Source organism: Colossoma macropomum, unplaced genomic scaffold, assembly GCF_904425465.1.
Source record: "Colossoma macropomum unplaced genomic scaffold, Colossoma_macropomum, whole genome shotgun sequence".
NCBI lineage: Eukaryota > Metazoa > Chordata > Actinopteri > Characiformes > Serrasalmidae > Colossoma > Colossoma macropomum.
In genome coordinates, this window is record NW_023494809.1 from 4,844,200 (window position 1) to 4,865,804 (window position 21,605).

General features: G+C 40.4%; 1 protein-coding gene across 1 annotated transcript in view; it reads left to right on the top strand.

Moving 5' to 3' along the window:
• Positions 1–5,358: 5,358 nt before the first annotated feature.
• Positions 5,359–21,605, top strand: part of nkd2b (NKD inhibitor of WNT signaling pathway 2b) — a 50,050-nt gene continuing 33,803 nt past the window's right edge. Inside the window, exons 1-3 of the mRNA XM_036558840.1 lie at positions 5,359–5,661; positions 5,923–5,949; positions 6,067–6,158. Of these exons, the coding sequence (XP_036414733.1) occupies positions 5,637–5,661; positions 5,923–5,949; positions 6,067–6,158 (144 nt within the window). The 5' untranslated portion in view covers positions 5,359–5,636. The remainder of the gene's footprint in view (positions 5,662–5,922; positions 5,950–6,066; positions 6,159–21,605) is intronic.

The window sequence follows — 21,605 nt, forward strand, 5'->3', positions numbered from 1 at the left end:
TGTTGACGATGCATTACCTTTATGTTCACATAGAAAATCAACAAAACGTAATGTGACCAGGGATGTTCAAACCTTTGCATACAACTGTAGCTGTACACACGTAAATGCACCTGCAATGTACTGATATGCAGCAGGCTGCACTGCTCTGTATCACCACTAGATGGTGTGAAGTGACATTAAAAGTTCACTGTTTCTAGTGTTGTACACATTTTTATGGTGGATTCTCTTTGGCCCAATTTCTTATTTTTACCCTTACCCCTTGTTTTGGAGTGTCTCCTTGCCCTTTGGAGTTGAGTTACAGGGGGTAGTGGTTGAAATCCTCCCTCTGAAATGGGACCCTCAAACAAAAAGAGCATCACTTCATTAACAGCTACCAGCGCTGCTCTGTAGGCGACGCTGCCAGTCTGCAGTGACAGCAGAGGAGGGTGAAGTTCAGCTCCTCACTGCTGGGCTTTAGTTACATTTAGGGAATCGTGCCTTTAAAGGGGGGTATGTGGCAATTGTTGATTATCACCCACCCCTAATTCTTCAGTGATATGAAGATTGGACAGTTCTGATGCCTGAGGCGCCAAAATCTAATGGCTGCACCATTTAGGTTGGTATGGGAAATTTAGCTAGCTAGGTACCGAGACATTGGCATACTACTAGCGATTTTTTTTTATGCTTGTTATGAAGAAAACCACCTGGGATACCAATGCAACCACTCAACAACACCCTAGCAACCACCCGGGATACCAGTGCAACCACCCAACAGCACCCTAACAACCACCTAACGACACCTTAGCAACCATCTGGGATAACAGTGCAACCACCTAATGACACCCTAGCAACCACCTAGCAACACCCTAGCAACACCCTAGCAACCACCTAGAATACTAGTGCAACCACCTAACGTCACCCTAGCAACCACCTGGGATACCAATGCAACCACCTGGGATATCAGTGTAACCACCAAGGGTACCAATTCAACCACCTAACGTCACCCTAGTAACCACTCAACGACACCCTAGCAACCACCCAGAATACCAAGGCAACCTCCTGGGATATCACCTGCAACCACCTAACAACACCCTAGCAACCACCAAGGGTACCAATGCAACCACCTGGGATACCAGTGCAGCCACCAAGGGTACCAATGCAACCATCTAACGACACCCTAGCAACCACCCGGAATACCAATGCAACCACCTAACGACACCCTAGCAACCACCCAGGATACCAATGCAACCACCTAGCAACCTGCTGGGATATCACAGCAACCACCTAAGAACACCCTAGCAACCACCAAGGGTACCCTTGCAACCACCAGGGATACCAGTGCAACCACCAAGGGTACCAATGCAACCATCTAATGACACCCTAGCTACCACCTGGAATACCAATGCAACCACCTGACGACACCCTAGCAACCACTCAGTGACACCCTAGCAACCACTCAGTAACACCCTAGCAACCACCCAGGATGCCAATGCAACCACCTGGGATACCAGTGCAACCACCAAGGGTACCAATGCAACCATCTAACCACACCCTAGCAACCACCCGGAATACCAAGGCAACCACCTAACGACACCCTAGCAACCACCCAGAATACCAGTCCTATAGCAATGCCGGGAAAGTGCTTAAGCTGCACAGTCACTCCGCGTTTTCTTCAGGAAATTCACTTCTCTAGTTTTTATGCTTCTGCGGATCGTTTTCTGCATGTCATTCATTCATTCATTCATTCATTCATTATTGCTCGTCTTCATGTCACTTTCCTGCTCAGACACCTGCAGTATAATTATGGCATCTCTGTCTTCATCAGTGAATAAAAACACTTCATCAGGCCGAAGACAGCGGCAGCGAGAGCAGACACATGCCTGATAAATAACCCTGTAATTGCGATGTCTGGAGGCGCTTTTTCACCCTTCAGCCTGCTCAAAAAATCAGGCAGCTGCTTAAACGCAACCACAAGAAAAGGAGGAGGGGAAAAAGAGAACAAGTCAAAAGACTTATTGTTAGAGAATTTTAATTATGCTCCCCTGTGGGAAGAAATTGCTTAGAGTTTTAGACAAAACAAACACCATCATGTGTGTCTCTGACCTGCCAAAAAAAACATACAACACGATGAGTTAATATTGTTTCCTCAACAAAAAAGATACTTACTGTCTCACACACACACACACACACACACACACACACATCATCTAAACCGCTTATCCTTCTGGGTTACTTACTGTCACATTCTCAATGATTAATACATCATAGAAATGTATAAATCCACTGGCCACTTTATTGGAAACCTCACTGCTGTACAGTCTCTAGATGCTTCACCAGTGGTCAGTTTCTGATAGAGCCATTCTCGTCTGCATATTTGTGGATGGTGGACCACTCTTAACCTATGAATACCTTGCTTTGCAAATAATATTTGATCAGAAGGTGATAAATGATGAATGAGGTAGAGAGGACAGTGAAAGAATAAGCTAGGTGTTTCTAATAAAGTGGCCAGTTAGTGGAAGTATAAGGTAGGTGTTTCTAATAAAGTGGCCAGTTAGTGGAAGCACAAGGTAGGTGTTTCTAATAAAGTGGCCAGTTAGTGGAAGTATAAGGTAGGTGTTTCTAATAAAGTGGCCAGTTAGTGGAAGTATAAGGTAGGTGTTTCTAATAAAGTGGCCAGTTAGTGGAAGTACAAGGTGTTTCTAATAAAGTGGCCAGGTAGTGGAAGCGCAAGGTGACTGTTTCTAATAAAGTGGCCAGTTAGTGGAAGCACAAGGTTGGTGTTTCCAATAAAGTGGCCAGTTAGTGGAAGTACAAGGTGGGTGTTTCTAATAAAGTGGCCAGTTAGTGGAAGTACAAGGTGACTGTTTCTGATAAAGTGGCCAGTTAGTGGAAGCGCAAGGTGACTGTTTCTAATAAAGTGGCCAGTCAGTGGAAGCACAAGGTGACTGTTTCTAATAAAGTGGCCAGTTAGTGGAAGCACAAGGTAGGTGTTTCCAATAAAGTGGCCAGTTAGTGGAAGTACAAGGTAGGTGTTTCTAATAAAGTGGCCAGTTAGTGCAAGTACAAGGTAGGTGTTTCTAATAAAGTGGTAACTTGGTGGAAGTACAAGGTAGGTGTTTCTAATAAAGTGGCCAGTTAGTGGAAGAACAAGGTATGTGTTTCTAAAAAAAAGTGGCCAGTCAGTGGAAGCACAGGGTGGCTGTTTCTGATAAAGTGGCCAGTCAGCGGAAGCACAGGGTGGCTGTTTCTGATAAAGTGGCCAGTCAGTGGAAGCACAAGGTGACTGTTTCTGATAAAGTGGCCATTTAGTGGAAGCACAAGGTGACTGTTTCTAATAAAGTGGCCAGTCAGTGGAAGCACAGGGTGACTGTTTCTGATAAAGTGGCCAGTCAGTGGAAGCACAAGGTGACTGTTTCTGATAAAGTGGCCAGTCAGTGGAAGCACAAGGTGGGTGTTTCTAATAAAGTGGCCACTGATTGTACATAGAACCCTACATATAGGTATCTAATGTACAGATTGTACGCAGTACTGGTCTCAGTTTTGGGACATTGTATTTCAAAACAGGGTTTCAGTGACTCAAGCCGGTTAAACCCTGAGGGGAAAGGAGAAGTTTTGCTCCGGGCCTGTTTTGCATGTGTTGTTTACCACAGGGTTTGATGGCTCATTGTGGTTTCTCTCAGGGCAGCAGCCTGATTTCAAAGGGAACATTCAAATGCGTCTTTCCAGCTTTACAGCATTCAAATATGTTTGTACAAAGGTTGGCATTAGCATAATGCATCTTCCTGCTGACGGGCTGATGTCTCTGACAAATTTAGAGTAGAAACAAATATAAACAGTCATGCTGCAGAGAATAACTGTTAATATGAACAAAGTGGATAATATTAATAATGTGAAATTATTATGAATATTTACTCAGACTTTTATTATGAACAGTTGATAACAATTAAGTTGTTAACGATTACTCTGTAATAATCAATTACTTGATGACGATCGTCATTTTATTTCCTGCTCTGACTTCTGCAGTAAATTTGATAGTATCAGTTCAAACGCAGACTTTAAGAGGATATGTGACTCTATCCCTGATGGTCTTCTCTGTTTAATTACAAGTAATCAAAAGGTTATAGAGGATTTTTCTCTACAGAACTATATCATTTCTATTAATGGGGTTGATATAGTAGATAAGAAGTGTAATAATAAATTTATAAGGCAGCTTTGATGTGGTCACAGTGGTCAACTCAACAAAGGCAGGACAGCCCCACAGTTTGGACTCTCCCCTATAAATATGTTCTTAATAACAAGATAAAAGAACTGCTTTATATATATTGCATAGATTCTACTGTGTCAGTGGTATGTTGAATAGATTTTTCGACATGAGTGACACAGGTCCTTTTTGTAAAGGGGCTCCAGAATCCACTGAACGCTTATTTTTTAGTTGTGTATTCTCTTACTCGCTCTGGGTCGATCTCTTTTTAGACCTGAAGAGAAAGACTGGTAAAGAAATCCCCCTCAAAAGCCACTGTTTTATATCTTTTTGATGACCTGTTGTTTAACCCAATGAATGTTTTATAATAAACCTGATCATAATAATAGATAAATTCTATATACATAAGGGGAAATTTGCCAGAAAAATATCTTCATACATCATGTTTGTTCGCACAGATCTGTGTGATTACATTTCTACCTTAGTGAACTGGCACCAGCAGCGAAATGAGAAACATTGTAAATCCATTGTTGCGTTAAAGCTTTTCAGTTTTATTTAAATCCCAATGGTACGGAGCCCCGCTGGTGACATCCTGTATAAATAAAAATAATGCGTGGCCTTATTAACGCGTGGGAACGAGATCCTAATATGTGGCCACGACTTAGTAAGGCGTGGGAATGAGATGATTAAGTCATGGCCACGCATTATTTTTATTTATACAGGATGTCACCAGCGGAGATCCGTACCAGTGGGGCTCCGTATGCTGGTGACATCCTGTGTAAATAAAAATAATGCGTGGCCACGACTTAGTAAGGCGTGGGAATGAGATCATGGCTTACTAAGTCGTGGCCACACATTGGGATCTCGTTCCCACCCTTTGCTAAGTCATGGCCACGACTTAGTAAAGCGTGGGAACGAGATCCCAATTTCTGTTTTTCTTTCTTCTTTCCTTTTTTATTTTTTTATTTTGTTTATTCTGGGATGTGAAGGCTGTAATGCGTCCTACTGTTATACTTGTTTGTATTTATATGGTTATATGTTTGAAATAAACACAAAAATAATCTATTTTGTAATAATAGTTCATCAATGTCGCTAGCCATTCCACCACATGAGGGCGGGGCTCATCGCAATCGCCATAGCCAATAGGAAGACGCTGTTGTTGTGTGGGCGGGGCTAGAGGTAGGGCTCGAGCCCCCTGCGCGTTAGCAGCAGTTGGAGTTGGAGTCGTTTGAGTGTTTTAACCGTTAACGAGTTTTTCCAAACGGAATAAATTCATAATGTTTTCATTCGTGCTTAAAATGTTGCTTTCGACCGAAACATGGAGCTCGCTTTGGTTTTAAAATGTGCTGTTTCGGCCAGCGGACATGATGTGATTCATTTTTTTCACTTCAGTTAGTGAGAGAAGCTATTTTTTGGGGGGTAAAGTAGCTAAAAAAACCGAGCTGTGAGGGGAAAAATGGGCAAATTTCAGTCAAAACATGGTAAGTCAGTGGATGTAGCTTGTAAAAAAAATACGAGGCTGAAGTTGGTTTTCAGTTTCGCCAGTTTCTTGTTCGAATTTCCCCGTTCCACCTTAAATGGTGCAGCAGTTCCATTCTGGTGGCTGAGGCGCCCGAATGGAACTGCTGCACCATTTAAGGTGGAACGGAAAAATTCGAATAAGAAGCTGCTTTCAGCCTCGTTTATTGTTGTTTTGTTGGCTCGTATTAAAGCTCAGACCTGTTCTGTTTGTGTGGATACAGCCTGCAGACGAAGAGAAAACCCTGAAGGTGAGTTCAGCACGTTTAAAGCACCTCAGCTCCAGCTTTGAACGCTCATGTGTTTCCACTCGGCTGTGGATTTCACTGATATCAACTTTTAATTTCACCTATTTGACTCCGTTTCAGGGGACAGTTTCGTCGTGAACGGCTTTATTTCAAAAAGAGGAGCTGAAGAAAGTGATAGATACGGCAGCGAGCAGAAAATGAGGAGCATTCAGGTAATTTTTGAAATTAAAAATGCACCGGCTGCCTTTTTCGACACTTCATCTAACTTTTTAACATGGTATGATGATTTTAAGATGCTATTTAGTCTTATCTAATATGTTTCTACAGCTTTCCAGTCATTTTAAAGCTCTGTTCATGCTCTAGAGGAGTTTATGATAATGAGAATGTTTGGTTATTAAAGTGGAAATCCAACTATTTTTCTAATTGTCTGCATAATTAAATGGTTGAGATGTAAACAGAGTCGTTCAGAGTGGTTTGGTGTGAAACGCTCATTTCTAGAGAAACTTACAGAGTCAGAACTGTTCACAGTGGTGGTGATAGGAACCAGACGTCCACCTCTAAAAGCTCCCTCACAGAAAGTTACTACAGGAAATGGTTATGAATTCACTGCCCGATGACTGAAACACTGTTTTATGATAGTTTAGAGAAGATTTTGGTATATAAAATGTATTTTTTAAAATGGGAGGAATGCAGGAAACTTGTTTTTACCATCATCAACATTCCATATAAACTCAGAAGACTCGTGTAGGTTCACTGGTGGTTCTGGATAGTAAATGAAATGTCTGTATTTGTGTTGTAGTCATGGTGACCCCTGGTTCCTATCACCACCACTGTAAAGACATCTGAACCATTTCACACCAAACCACTCTGAATCACTCTGTTTACATCTCAAACACTGAATGATGAGTCTATTAATAAGTTCAGTGCGATATGGTTGGCTATAAATGTTTGTGATCAGCTGGTTAACCTGAAGCTCTGGGAACCTTCATCTGTAGATGTTTCAGTATTTATTGATAAAGGCAGGCCAGTGTAAACGATCCACATAAGCATTGGTGCCTTATTTTGTGCTTATTTGTGGTGTAGTCAGTATTGAAAGTGCAGTATATGTGTTACCTTGTTCTAAAGTGGCTTTAAGGTTTGTTGTGTGTTTGTTGGGGATATTACTTGTTACAGTAATAGAAAATTGACTTCAGTTGTCAGGGATGGAACCGTGTAGAAATCAAATTGGAGAGCGACAGAAATGAGCATTTTGCAGTTCGTGGGTCATATTATTGGCTAATTAGCTTATTATGATAAATATGGAATGCAAATTGTTCTAAGAGTATTAATTAGTGGTTTTGTAGTCGACAATTTTTTTGCAAATTTTTAAAATGTGCAAAAAAAAACCTGGATGGAAAAAGCCTGTAATTCGAAAAAACACACAAATATCGCAAAAAGAGTTTTTACGCTAGCACAAGGTGGAAACGTTAGAATATCTCTACAACTGAAATGCGAAAATAGTGATGGAAAAGCGTTTTTCGAATAAACGTCAGGGTGACATGGAGATTTCAGCCCTCATTGGGCCATTGCTCGTCCTGCCCAATGTCTCTGAGCTGCAGACAACACGGCCATGAAAAGATGGCAAGTGGCTGTGAAGATGATTTTACTTAATCAAAAACCGAGTTAAATCTCTCCATCTTGTTCGTTTTGATGCAGCCCCTAATCAAGAAAGCCTACGTCATCTTAAGTTTCTTTGCATAACTGTAGTGGACGGAAACATGACTTAATTTGTTTTTTTCCTGCCAAAACTTCGTAAATGCACATAACATTTGCAAAACATTTGAATGAAACATGGCAATTGAAAACGAGCTTTGGAAAAAATGCTGTTAGGGCTAGCACTAAAATAATGGGAGCGTTTATATGCACTTAATAATCCGATCATATTCAGAAATGTGGCAGTTATCTGATAATTCAGATGCTCGTGTAAACAGAATACTCCTGTTTCCTAGATCGGATTAAGGCCGTTATCGAATTTCTAAAACTCTAATAAAGAGGCTAGATTTGAGCTCAGTAATGGGGTTTTTCAGTGCATGTGAACCCTTACTCTGATTTCTTTCGTTTTTCTCCGTTGACGCATGTGTGAAAACAGAACGCAGGCCTGGAAATAGCGAGCAGCATTGAACACAGCACCCGCGAGATATTTGATTACATCACCCGATCACCCCGGCCTAGTCAGAATGCACATGCCTTATAGAACATACTTCACACTTCAGTGGCCTTTACTGTTACTCTGTGGAGGCAAATCAATAGCGTTTCCATAGTGATTTATGAGGATTATGAATGTGCTCATGCTTACTCAGAAACCATTGCAGCGCATCCAACAATAAAGGCAGCATGGAGCTTCTTTTATACAGTGATAGGAAACGCAGTATCTCACAGAAAGCTCCAGCTCCACATGCTGATCCATTTTACTGATGGCCGTGGACGTGCACGGTCACCAAACTACTCTGAGGGCTGATTTTAATCAGAATGAATTGTTTGCAAATCGTTTGATTTTTGATATGGTTAAACAATAACATTACATTCGATTCATAATTAATACAATATAGCTAATCAATGCACATTGTCACAGTGTATTATTAAAGCCTTATTACTGATCATGTTTCCGCTTATCTCATATTTAGTGGCGTGGGAGTTGTCGTATTTCGCAGCGCTGTAGCAGGGCAGTGGATGTTTTTTGTGTGCTGAGCTTCACTGTACAGGGTTTGACAGCCTGGAACCCTGCATGTCAGTGTTTGCATGTGTGTGGCGGTCTCAGACGGCAGCGTTAGTGCCCCGCGGTCAGAGCCGTTTAGTCTGCGGATGTGTTGTTTAAGCCTTCAGCCGCTGGCGGCGTCTCTCGGCCTCTGAAAGGCTTCCATTCTTACACCCTGCATTACATCACTGCTATTAGTGTCATGTTTAAAGTGTGAGGGCCGGAGCACGCAGAGCCCGGAGCTTCAGAGAGGCGAGCAGGCGGGTAGTGTGTGACTTCACTGTCGAGGATGAAATCATCCCTGTTACCCTCCCACCCATGACATATTAGAGAGTTAATAGCTGATAATAGTTAACCCGTTTAAGGCCGATGCAAAAAAGGGGCCATTTCTGCCGTTTAGTGTAATTTTTTTAATCAGTAACACAATTTCTGAATGCTGTTGTTGTGTTTATGTTAATTTGTAAAGAATGTAATCTGGCAAAGCAGAAAATTCATGGAATTTTATTCAGTTTGTCTGAAACAGAAAGCCCATTAATGGGAATCGAAGTTGCACGTCAGTTGCAGTTTATCTTTACACTGAATACACAAAAGAATAATGAGCGCTAATGGATTCAAATTGTGCTCTGAATGTGCTCCCAGCAAAGAAAGAGGCCTCATGCATCTAATTATGCAGCGTAACACCCTACAAACACTGTGAAAAGCACACAGACAGAAAAATGATGTTAGCTTTGCTAACAGGTATGTGCAAATAATGTAACTCCTCTGGCGGCAGATTTAAAGGCCAGGGTTTTTTGTGGGAGAGGGTGTAACAAGGCAAAATAGCCCCCTAAAGAAAACGTATCTTTTCAGATTTAACACTATTTTACCATCATCAATACTCAAATTTTTTTTAAAAACTTCACAAAATGCTAAAAAGTCTGTCATTAGCATTCAGAAATTGTGTTATTATCAGAAAAGACAAATAGAATTGACAAATTTCTGCATCAGCCTTAAAGGGGAACTGATTTTTCAAAAAATTCTACATAATTAAATGCTTAGGGTGTAAACAGAGTCGTTCAGAGTGGTTTGGTTTGAAACGCTCTGTTCTAGAGAAACTTGCCGAGTCAGAATTGTTCACAGTGGTGGTGATAGGAACCAGACGTCCACCTCTGAAAGCTCCCTCACAGAAAGTTACTACATGAAATGGTTATGAATTCACTGCCTGATGTCTGAGACATTGTTTTATGATAGTTTTGTGGTAAATTTTGTGGCTTAAAAAGTATTTGAATCCATTTATTTTAATCCATTCATGGAGGAGGGATATATGCAGGGCATTGTAATGAAAAATAGTCCCCAAAGAAAACTTATTTTTTCAGATTTATAACTATTTTCTCATCATCAACATTCCATATAAGACACGTGTAGGTTCACTGGTGGTCTTGGATAGTAAATAAAATGGAAGCTAATGGACAGTTGCTGAATTTCTTGAACAAATGCCTGGACTGTGTGAACACATAATACAACTTTACAACACTGGAGCAACTTTTGTTTTCTGGCATCCGCCCACACTACTATGCTGAGAACTACGCTGATAAAGATTAGATTAATTCTTTCTTTAATTGGTTAATATTACTAGATCAGGGGTCGCAACCCAAACGTTAAGAAGAGCCATTTTGTCCTTTCGACAAAAATCAAACCACCTGGTCCATTTTACCATCTTGGCTGTAAATCTATCTCAGTATGTGCAGATGTACTAGTATAGACTGAAAATATAATATAAACGAAAACGCAGACTTACATTGCTCTGCTTTAAGCTTTAGCTCAGCTACAGCCCCTTTTCTCACATCTCCAGCAGGAAACTTTTCCTTAAGTAGAACAGTTTCTCGTAAAATGTCTCTCAACGTTTGACTTTTTACGAGGCTGAAGTTGCTTCTCATTCGCTAGCTTCTAGTTCGAATTTTCCCATTCCACCTTAAATGGTGCCTGAGATGTCAGAATGTAACTGCTGCATCATTTAAGGTGGAACGAGACAACTCGAACAAGAAGCTGGCGAATGAGAAACTGACTTCAGCTTTGTGACTTTTTAGTGTTTGTCAGTTTCTTGTAGCAGATTAAACATATCAGGAAACCAGCTGGAGTGATTATGAACGCAAATAGGTCCATTCATCTCCAAATTATCGATGTTCATTTCTTTGCCGTTTTGTTAGCTACTAGCTAGGCGAGACTGTTGTCTGTGTTGCTATGGTGACCAGCAGAGCTTTATTTTACTGTAAAGGAGGATTATTTTATTTTTACCTACAAATCTAATTCTGCTGTGGAGCCACATGTTATAATAATAATAATATCTTACTCACTGCCATATCAGTGTGTCATCAACCACCCAAATTATATCTGGACGGTCCTGTCCTGTGGTCAGAAACTGACTAATGATGAATGATAAACTGTACAGCGACAGATGAACTTCAGTCTGCAGTTGTACAGCTACATAGTGGAGCTATAGGGTAGGCATTTCTAATAAAGTAGCATGAACTGAGCATATTTTAGAGACCTACATGTACCTACAATATTTTCAGTACATTATATTTCAGTACAGCGTTCAGGCCGTGGTAAATGAACAGCGTTCAGTAACAGCAGGTTCGGGGAGGTGTGCAGGCGGGAGAGGGAGGTGTGCAGGCGGGGGGATTTCACTGTGGAAGAGTTATGGATTAAATCATGCCTGTTACCCACCCACCCATGACTTATTAGAGGTTAATTTGACATCAAACGCTGCCTCTCGGGAAAATACCAGCGGCTCCGTCCAGACGTTGGGCAGTTAGTGGGTGGGGCTTGTGCTTGATTTTTGGGCTTGACTTAGTGTTAGACAGCATGTGCATTACAGAGATGTTCATTCATTGGGTTAGGAAGACTCTCAATGGCAGCTAAAAATATAATAATGGCACATAATGTATTTGTATAGCGCCCTCCATAAATAGAAATGCAGCTGAAGTTGCTTTTGGGGCTGAACAATACTGAGAGCTCAGACGTTGGCGCAGTATTTTAGTTTCCTTGGTAAATCTTGGGTAAAAAAATTAAAACGTACAGAAAAAACTATTCCTATACGGAGTTAATGTCTTGGTGTATCTCTGATGACAAATTAAGACTGCATTATTTTGACCAGAATAAGACTGAATACTGAATAATTGATAGTAGTTACATGAATAATTAATGATAGTTGAATAGTTATAAGTGGATAATGAATAATTCATAGTAGACACTGAGTAATTCAAAGTGGATACTGAATCATTTATAGTAGTTACCGAATAGTTCAAAGTAGATACTGAATCATTTGTAGCAGATTCTGAATAATTCAAAGTAGATACTGAATCATTTATAGTAGTTACTGAATAATTCATAGTAGATACTAAATTATTTATAGTAGATTCTGAATAATTCAAAGTAGACACTGAATCATTTATAGTAGATTCTGAATAATTCAAAGTAGATACTGAATCATTTATAGTAGATTCTGAATTATTCAAAGTAGACACTGAATCATTTATAGTAGATTCTGGAGAATTCAAAGTAATTCCTGAATCATTTATAGTAGATTCTGAATAATTCAAAGCAGATACTGAATCATTTATAGGAGTTACTGAAAAAGTCATAGTAGATACTGAATAATTCTAGGTAGTTACTGGATAATGAGTAGTAGATAATTCTGAAAATAATTGGTGGCTAAATAATAAGTCAGAGGTTTAAAGGGTTAAGCTGAAACGTATTTTTTACTCTAGGAATGTCCAGCAGGTCAACATTAGATGACCTTAAATGGGCTTTTTAAGTGTTTTAATATAAGAAAGTCATTAGAAAGTTTGCCCGTGCGCTGACGGAGTGAGGCGAATTAACTTATCAAATAAACTGTGAGTGAGGAGATACAGACTCGCTCGTTTGTGCTGTTAAAACATGTTGCTGGAGTCGATTCACATAGACATTATTTCACAGCGATGAAAGGTCTTTTTATTTTCTTTGAGGGCTGGTTTGTGATTAATTGGTAGCAATAAAAGCCGCATTTAAAAGGATTCTTTCCTTTTGTTTGATATGTTTCGAAATTCGTTGATGGATTTACAGCATCTGGCGAAGAAACACCCCAGAACGATTTATGAAACGCTGTCGGTGCACAATTTAGCAGCCCGCTCACAGTTTATTTTACAGAGTCGTAAGTCATGTAATTTATGCTTATCAGAACAATAGCCCCTCTAATGCACTTGTATAATGAGCCATTGTTAGGAGAATGTGGCAAGGCTATTTTGATTGAGCGCTTTCCAGTAGTCTAATGCTTCGTTCTGTTTCTGAACGAGGGCCGTTTAAAGGGATGCATTGGCAAAAAATCAAATGTACAGGGTTTCTACCCTTTAGCCCAAATGTAGTCTAATAGCCAAGACTTGTTTGGTGTCTGAGGTCAGCTTCTTTAGTTTTGCACTGGAACTACAATGCTATTGTAGCTAACAGGTAATGGATGCTTATGATCAGTAATGAGCATGGTGCTAACTGCATGCCAGAATCATTGCACACTTGTTTCAAATGATGTGTAGTTGTTAGGTGACCTAATAGACTTGCTTAAGTGGTTTCTGACACTTAAGGACACACTGTTACCAAAACTGTGCATATACAGTGGCAAGAAACGGTACATAAACTTTATGGAACTACCTGCATTTATGTATAAACTCTGCTCCCCATCTAAGTTACGATAAAGAACAAACACAATCTATTTAAACTAATAACACAAATTAATGTATTATTACATTTTCCGTATTGAATACATCATTTAAACATTCACTGTGTAGGCTGAAAAAAAGTATGTGTACCCCTAGGCTAATGACTTGAGACTGAGGTGTGGGTTAGAGCTGCTTTGACTTATTAAAACCACTCAAACATTGAGGCCCAATCCCATTTCTTCCTTTTACCCCTACCCCTTGTTTTCGTTAGTTACATTTCCATCAGCGTTATTGAAAAATGCGTAGTATAACTGAAGGACCCCCAAAACATTAATGTTATACCAGCGAACAGCAGCATAACAGCGTCATCTATTGAAGAACTTCACGAAAGCAGCACTGAATTAGTGTGAAATATATGTTGTGGCTTTATGAGTCGGTTTCTGACAGGTTTCTTCATTAGAAATCTTCAGTGTGTCTGGGTGTTGCTTTAATTCTCTGCTCCTAATGAGTCCGTGGAGGATATAGTTCAATGATGCTCCACAAAATATTGTTGGAGAGGGAATAAAAAAGCCCTATTTTTAGACTGATGTGAACGTCTTTGAGAGTGAGTCAGTAAACACCTTTAAAAGCAGCCCATTTGAGAAGAAACTGAGGTTTGAATCCCTGCTTGTCTTCATGTTTAGTCACCAAGCAGCGTTAGCCAATCACTGCTGTGGGAAAGTGTTTAAATGCTTTATTAAAACATAATGGGCAGGAGATTAAAGGACAGAAGGGTTTAATGTTGCAAGCGCTTCACTGGCCTGCTCAGCAGTGTTCGACAGCTGTTGGTTGCCATGCTTTGTTATGGTTTAGAATAAGGCTCACCTGAATAATTTTGAATATTTGAGTATTAATTTATTCACTTTATGTTGATATTTGTTTTGTATTCAGAAGCTTTGTCCTCTTTTAAGCCACACAAATTGTAGCCTGAAAGAAATATCATTAACAAAACCCTTTAGATTACTCAGTTATTGTTAATTAGACATGTGCTGGTATTTGGTAATTTTGTAAACCGTGATATTGAATGCGCTTAGTAACTTTTATCATGGGACGTTTTGAAGTACTGTCACTGCAATTTAGTCAAACAAGCTGCAGTTTCACCTCAGATTTGTTACACAGAGCAGCTCTTCTTTCATGAACTCCTACTGCTCTCTCAAGCTTTGATCATGTGAGCAGAGGTTTTTAACAGTCACGGCAGCCACAGCACGGCAGAAGGAGAAGCACACACAAAAAAATTACCCATCCACAAAAAAAGGTGGGAGAAAATTATAAAGTTTACACGTCTGGTGAGAAGCTTTAATGCAAACTTTGAGCTGGAGCTTTCTGCTGGATCTGGCAACCCTGTAAGATGTGGGGACTGTTTTGAAAAGGAAAACAGGTATAATGACCAGTATTAACCAGTGAGAGGCGTTTAAAGTTAATAAAACTGAAAATCAGGGTTTATAGTCTTGTGGTCCTTCAGGAATTATCTTAATACTTATTTAACACCTTAAGTGACCGCTGGGCCTAAAGTTTTATTACAGATTATAATAATAATATTATAATAATCAGTAATAATATGATAATTATTGGTTCTTATGCTTCTGTAACCTAAGAATAGCTCAGCTAGTTTGCATTGAAGTACATAGTTACTGAATAATAAGCCTTAGTATGTAACAAGCTTTGGATTTTAAGGGATTAAATAGAAAATTTATATAGGAAGGTGGCACTGCTGGCTGCATCTATAGAATATGAAGTGCTAAGCTAACTTAGCGACATATTACTGCCAGCAGTGTTGCTAAAGCTCAACCTCTTGAACTCAACGTCTCCCCTGAATTTCTTTCTACATCTTGACAGTGTCCGACAGCTGTTGGTGGCTGTGCTTGGTTGCAGTTCACTGCGTTGTTGTGGAGTCATGGTTTAACCTCATCACCTCTTGGTTCAGCTGTAAGTTTGTGTTGAAAGTTTAAAGCCAGGGTCGTGTATTTTGCTACATGCACTCCGTGAGAGGAGCTTTGTTTGGGATTCACTTTCATAATGATGAAGTTATGATGGCAGAGAGTCAGCAGGAAACCTGATCTGTGAAACGTGTGTAATCACATTCTCACCTCAGACTGCGTGGAGTTGTTCAGTAATCTCTATTAGACTTGTGTATGTAGTTGCTGTTATTTATAAACATGGACTAAAGGAGAGACAAAATTCAGGCTTCAGCATGGCTTCTGCTACTGTTCTTAGCTGGGCTAATGTACTTTAGTTCATGTATATAGAAAAATGTGCATCACACAGTGTCAGAAACAACATAATCAGGTCTGTTAGAGATTCTGAGCAGCTCTACACGGTTTTAATTCATTTACATCCAGCATCTAAATTTAACATCATGAGTAAAAAACACAGAACTTGCTCTGATTGGTCTAAAGTAATCAAATGTTGTATAGTTATACAGACACCAAACATGTCTTGGCTGATCGACTACATTTGGAGTTAGGAGGGAAAACTGTTAAATGTGATTTGACACCAGACTTTCACTGATGAGAAAAGGGCCGTAATCAGCTGGCTGCTGTTTGGGCAGTCCTGTCCCTCCCCTCCCTCTGGTGTTTTGTCAGTGTGGATTTTGGGGGGGTTAAGATTCCTCTGCTGTCTGGCTGAAACTTCAAAGCTGCAGAGCTGGAGTTAGTGAAGAGCTTTGAGAGCTCCAGAGAGAGAGAGAGAGAGAGAGAGAGAGAGAGAGAGAGAGAGAGAGAGAGAGAGAGAGAGAGAGAGAGAGAGAGAGAGAGATGATATGTTTAAGGCTGGGCGTACACTACACAACTTTTAAAGTCAACAGATTTTTAAAACGAAGACCATCACAAACTTAATGTCAGCTGAACTGAAACTGTATAGAGAGTGATGTGACGTCTGGATCCATACATTATAAACATGCTCTTATTTGCCTGTGTTTTACACACAGATCCTCTGTCTCTGCACTAAAGAGACACTCGAAGGATCAGTTGCTTCTGATTGAGTTCACGACTTCTGGAAAAGCGCTTCAGATTGTGAAAATTTGTCAAAATGGTCAAATCAGGGTAAAAATCAGACAAAAAAATAATGTAGTGTATGCCTAGCAACAGAAAGAGAGAGAGAGAGAGAGAGAGAGAGAGCCTAACTGGAGAGAGAGAAAGAAGGACAAAAAAATAAAGTTAGATGATATACTGGGGGTGAGCCACACTACACAGAGAGAAAGAAAGATAGTAAGAGAGAGACACTAACTAGACAGTAAGAGAGAGACACTAACTAGACAGTAACAGAGAGACACTAACTGGACAGAAAGAGAGAGACAATAACTGGACAGAAAGAGAGACACTAACTAGACAGTAAGAGAGAGACACTTACTAGACAGTAAGAGAGAGACACTAACTAGACAGTAAGAGAGACACTAACTGGACAGAAAGAGAGACACTAATTGGACAGTAAGAGAGAGACACTAACTAGGCAATAAGAGAGAGACACTAATTGGACAGTAAGAGAGAGACAATAATTGGACAGAAAGAGAGACACTAACTAGACAGTAAGAGAGAGACACTAATTGGACAGTAAGAGAGAGACAATAACTGGACAGAAAGAGAGACACTAACTAGACAGTAAGAGAGAGACACTAATTGGACAGTAAGAGAGAGACACTAACTGGACAGAAAGAAAGAGACAACAACTGGACAGAAAGCGAGACACTAACTAGACAGAAAGAGAGAGACACTAGACAGTAAGAGAGAGACACTAACTGGACAGTAAGAGAGAGACACTAACCAGACAGTAAGAGAGAGACACTAACTAGACAGTAAGAGAGAGACACTAACTGGACAGAGAGAGAGAGACACTAACTAGACAGTAAGAGAGAGACACTAACTGGACAGAGAGACACTAACTAGACAGTAAGAGAGAGACACTAACTGGACAGAGAGAGAGACACTAACTAGACAGTAAGAGAGAGACACTAACTGGACAGAGAGAGACACTAACTAGACAGTAAGAGAGAGACACTAACTGGACAGAGAGAGAGAGACACTAACTAGACAGTAAGAGAGAGACACTAACTGGACAGAGAGAGAGAGACACTAACTAGACAGAGAGACACTAACGACAGAGGGAGAGACACTAACTGGACAGTAAGAGAGAGACACTAACTAACTGGAGAGAGAAAGATAAGTGGAGTGAGAGAAAAAGAGGTAGAGAGAGAAATGTAGATATACTGGAGAGAGAGAAATAAAAGAGAAAAAGGACGTTGTACACAACAGAAGGTAATACAAGTGAGAGAAAATTGGAAGAGAATTATGTAAAGGAATATAAAGGGGAGAGAGAGAGGGAGAGTTATATAGAGGGATAAAAAGGAGAGAGAGAGTTATGCGTGAGAGGAAGAGCTGTTTAGAAGTGAGGTAGGGAAGAATAGTTATACCTGAGAGAGAGAGAGAGAGCTACACAAACGAGTAAGACAGGCTGTTCAGCAAGAGGAAGACAAAATTAGAAAGATAAACATAGACAGGAGTTTAACAAAAGAGAGAGGATTAGAACGAGGAGGGAGCAGAGAGAGAGAGAGAATACAGGAAAGAGAGAGAGACTCACAGTTCAATAGCCTGAGTAAGCTGCAGATGAGAGCGCTGTTTGTGGCTATTATTTACTCCAAATCTGGTCTGTTCATCACAAATAGTCCCTCATAATCCACCTCTATCTGGCTCTGCTTAACAGGCTATTTAACAGCATTAATAGATGCTTCATATAAGGCATTAGGGGGCGTTATATTACAGACAGCACCTTTTTATCTCGAGGCACGCTACGTCTCGTGCTTAAAAAGAAGTAGGACCTCTTCCTCAGGGGCAGGTAAACACATTGATGAGTAGGTAAACACAACACAGCGAGAGACAGAAATTTTAGAAGTGTCGTAAATCATAATGGTGTTTCCAGCAGGTCTGAAACATTTCAAGATGAAAGAGTTTGTTGTAGTATGTGAGCATGGTTGAGGTTTCAGAATGTCTAGTTCACTCCACAGTCCATTCAGTCCATACAGTGGTGCTCATAATTTTGTGAACCCTTTAGAATTTTCTATATTTTTGCATAAATCTGACCTAAAACTTCATCAGATTCTCACACAAGTCCTAAAAGTAGAAAAAGAGAACTAAGTTAAACAGATGTGTAATAGTCTACAAGGTTGCAAAGGAACCCAGAAGAACACTGAACAACAATGGTGTGCATGGCAGGGTTGGAAGGAGAAAGCTGCTCCTCTCCAAAAAGAACATTGCTGCTCATCAGCAGTTTGTGAAAGATCACATGGACAAACCAGACGGTTATTGGAACAGTGTTTTATGGGTGGATGAGACCAAAATAGATCTTTTTGGTTGAAATGAGAAGCGTTATGTTTGGAGAAAGGAAAACACTGCGCTCCAGCATAAAACCCTTATTCCATCTGTGAAACATGGTGGTGGTAGTATCATGGTTTGGGCCTGTTTTGTTGCACCTGGGCCAGGACGGCTTGCCATCATTGATGGAACAATGAAGTCTGAATTATACCAGCATATTGTAAAGGAAAATGGCAGGACAGCCGTCTGTGGGCTGAAACTCATGCAGCAAGACAACGACCCTAAGCACACAAGTTGCTCTACCAAAGAATGGTTAAAGAAGAATAAAGGTTGTGTTTAGGAATGACCAAGTCAAAGTGCTGACCTTAATCCTGTAGAAATATTGTCAAAGGACCTGAATTAAGCAGTGCATGGGAGGAAACTAACTCATTTACATATATCCACCTATTCAGCCTACAGCAGTTTAGCTCCGCCCATTCATATTGACGTTCCGATTCCATTTGAATTAGGCACAACAAGGCAACCGATCAGGCGCAGTAACAAAGTCAGCCTGTTTGTAAGGAATAAAGAGAGGTTGGAAAATGGACACTGACCGTTTTTGGTACATAAAACAAAACAAATGTTTTAAGAGGACCTCAAAAACAACTAAATGTTGGAGATGGGCCCTTTTACTATGTTTATGTACTAATTCAAACTATTGTGAGGATAATTTAGTGTTTCTATGAAATGGCTAGAGAAAGCTTTCAGTCATGGAGCTCCACAGACAACAGTGAACGGAAGTGCACTTAAAGTTTCCTTACTGCCGCAGCAGTGACAGCGGAGAGGAGGCTGAGCTGGAGACGGAGACGCAGGCCAAGCGAGCGTTATGGTGGTTATGGCACGGAGCCTCAGGAGTGACTGCTGACTGATCAAAGAAACGGGCTGGAAAAACAGGCTTTGTTTTTCTTTGTCAAGAACGACAGGGAGAGACTGATTCAGAGGAGGACTTGGCTCCGTGTGAGAGGGGTGGGGGTGGGGGAGATTTTGACGGATCATTGCAGGTGTTGGAGCGCGGCGTGTGTAAACACCTGGCGTGAGGTAAAGACGGAGCGAGAGATCAGCGGAGGAGAGATCAAACTGGCGGTGCGGTGTGAGTGCCAGAAGAGCAGTGGCTGGCTGAGCTCTGGGGAAACCCTGTCAGAGCGCCTGTATGCGTGCGGAAGCAGAGTCAAGCTCTCAGATGGTTTTTAGAAAACACTTGTAAGGCTCCACTGTCCAGCAGCGCTGGAAACATCAACAGTCCCCGCCCAGTCCGGCCAGGATCGTCAGGCCTCTCTGTGAAGGTCCAGTCACGCCAGCCTTGTGTAACTAAGGATGCATGACTGTTCAAGGTGCCACTGTTCAAATAAAAATCACTATTTAAGAAGAAGGAGAGTTTTTACAGACTGACAATTCAATGAAAAGCCGCTTTTATATTTAAACAGACCATAAAATGTCATGTTTGTGATCGTGTTTACGAGTTACTATGTATGTCACACTTTGCCACTCAAGGATGTGTTGTAAAGAACGTGACGGAGAATGCATCTCAGTGTGGCTTTATTGCTAAATAGGCCAGGGGTCGGCAACCCAAATGTTAAGAAGAGCAATTTCGTCCTCTAAACAAAAATCAAAACGCTTTGGGAGCCACAACATTTTATGTCCATTTTATGTCCATTTTTATCTTGGCTGTAAATACATCTCAGTATGTGCTCATGTCCTAGTAAAGGCTAAAAAATATAAGCACTTTCTTTGCTCTGCTTTAAGCTTTAGCTCAGCTATAGCCACTTTTCTCGCATCTCCAGCAGGAAACCTTTCTGCAAAAGTGGAACAGTTTCTTGTAAAATGTCTCTCAACGTTCGACTTTTTATGAGGCTGAAGTCGCTTCTCATTCACCAGCTTCTTCTTCGAATTTTCCTGTTCCACCTTAAATGGTGCCTGAGGTGCCAGACTATAACTGCTGTGCCATTTAAGGTGGAATGAGAAAATTTGAAAGAGAAGCCGGCGAACGAGAACCTGACTTTTTAGTTTGTTAGTTTCTCATTGTAGATTAAACGTATCTGGAAACCAGCTGGAGTGATTATAAACGCAAATAAGTCCATTCAGCTCCAAATTATCAATGTTTGTTTTAAATCTTTCTTTTTGCTGTTTCTTTAGCTACTAGCTAGGCGAGACTGTTGTCTGTGTTGCTATGTTGACCATCAGTCTGCTCACCAACCTTCAGGCTTAAAGAGTGAATTAGCAGTTCTACATTAACTCCAGCATTTAAGATCATTTATTGTTAAACTGTGTTGAACGATCAGCAGAGCTTTATTTTACTGTAAAGGAGGATTATTTTATTTTTACCTACAAATCTGATTCTGCTGTGGAGCCGCAACAGGGCAGTAAAAGAGCCGCAAGCAGCTCCGGAGTCGCATGTTGCCGAACCCTGGAATACTAATTTAGCTGATGTTAGCTAGTTCCAGAAACAATGGAAAGAAATATCTCTGTTGGCGCATCATCTACTCAGGAGAGTCCAGTGTTGTACCAGTTCCCTCGTGAAGAGGCAGCATCCGTAGCTCATCCATAACAAATAAACTACCGAACGTTGTTACGTTCACAATTTCTGTTGTTTCTATACTGGCTATTTGTTAACAGTAACTGCAGGAATCACAAATATAATCTAGTATCCATATGTCTGCATGATGTGCATGTACACATATGCGAAGTCAGAATTCAGCACAAAACTGTAAATGACTGTTGAATCTTAATGTTTTAGTTCTGCAGAATTTTTTTTTTAATTTGGTGGAATTATTTTTTAATGTGAGGTGTTTCTAGTAAAATTAATAATTATAAAACTGTCCATTTTTTTAAGAAAAAACAGCAGATTGTTATGGGCTGATGCTCAAAGCTTCAGTA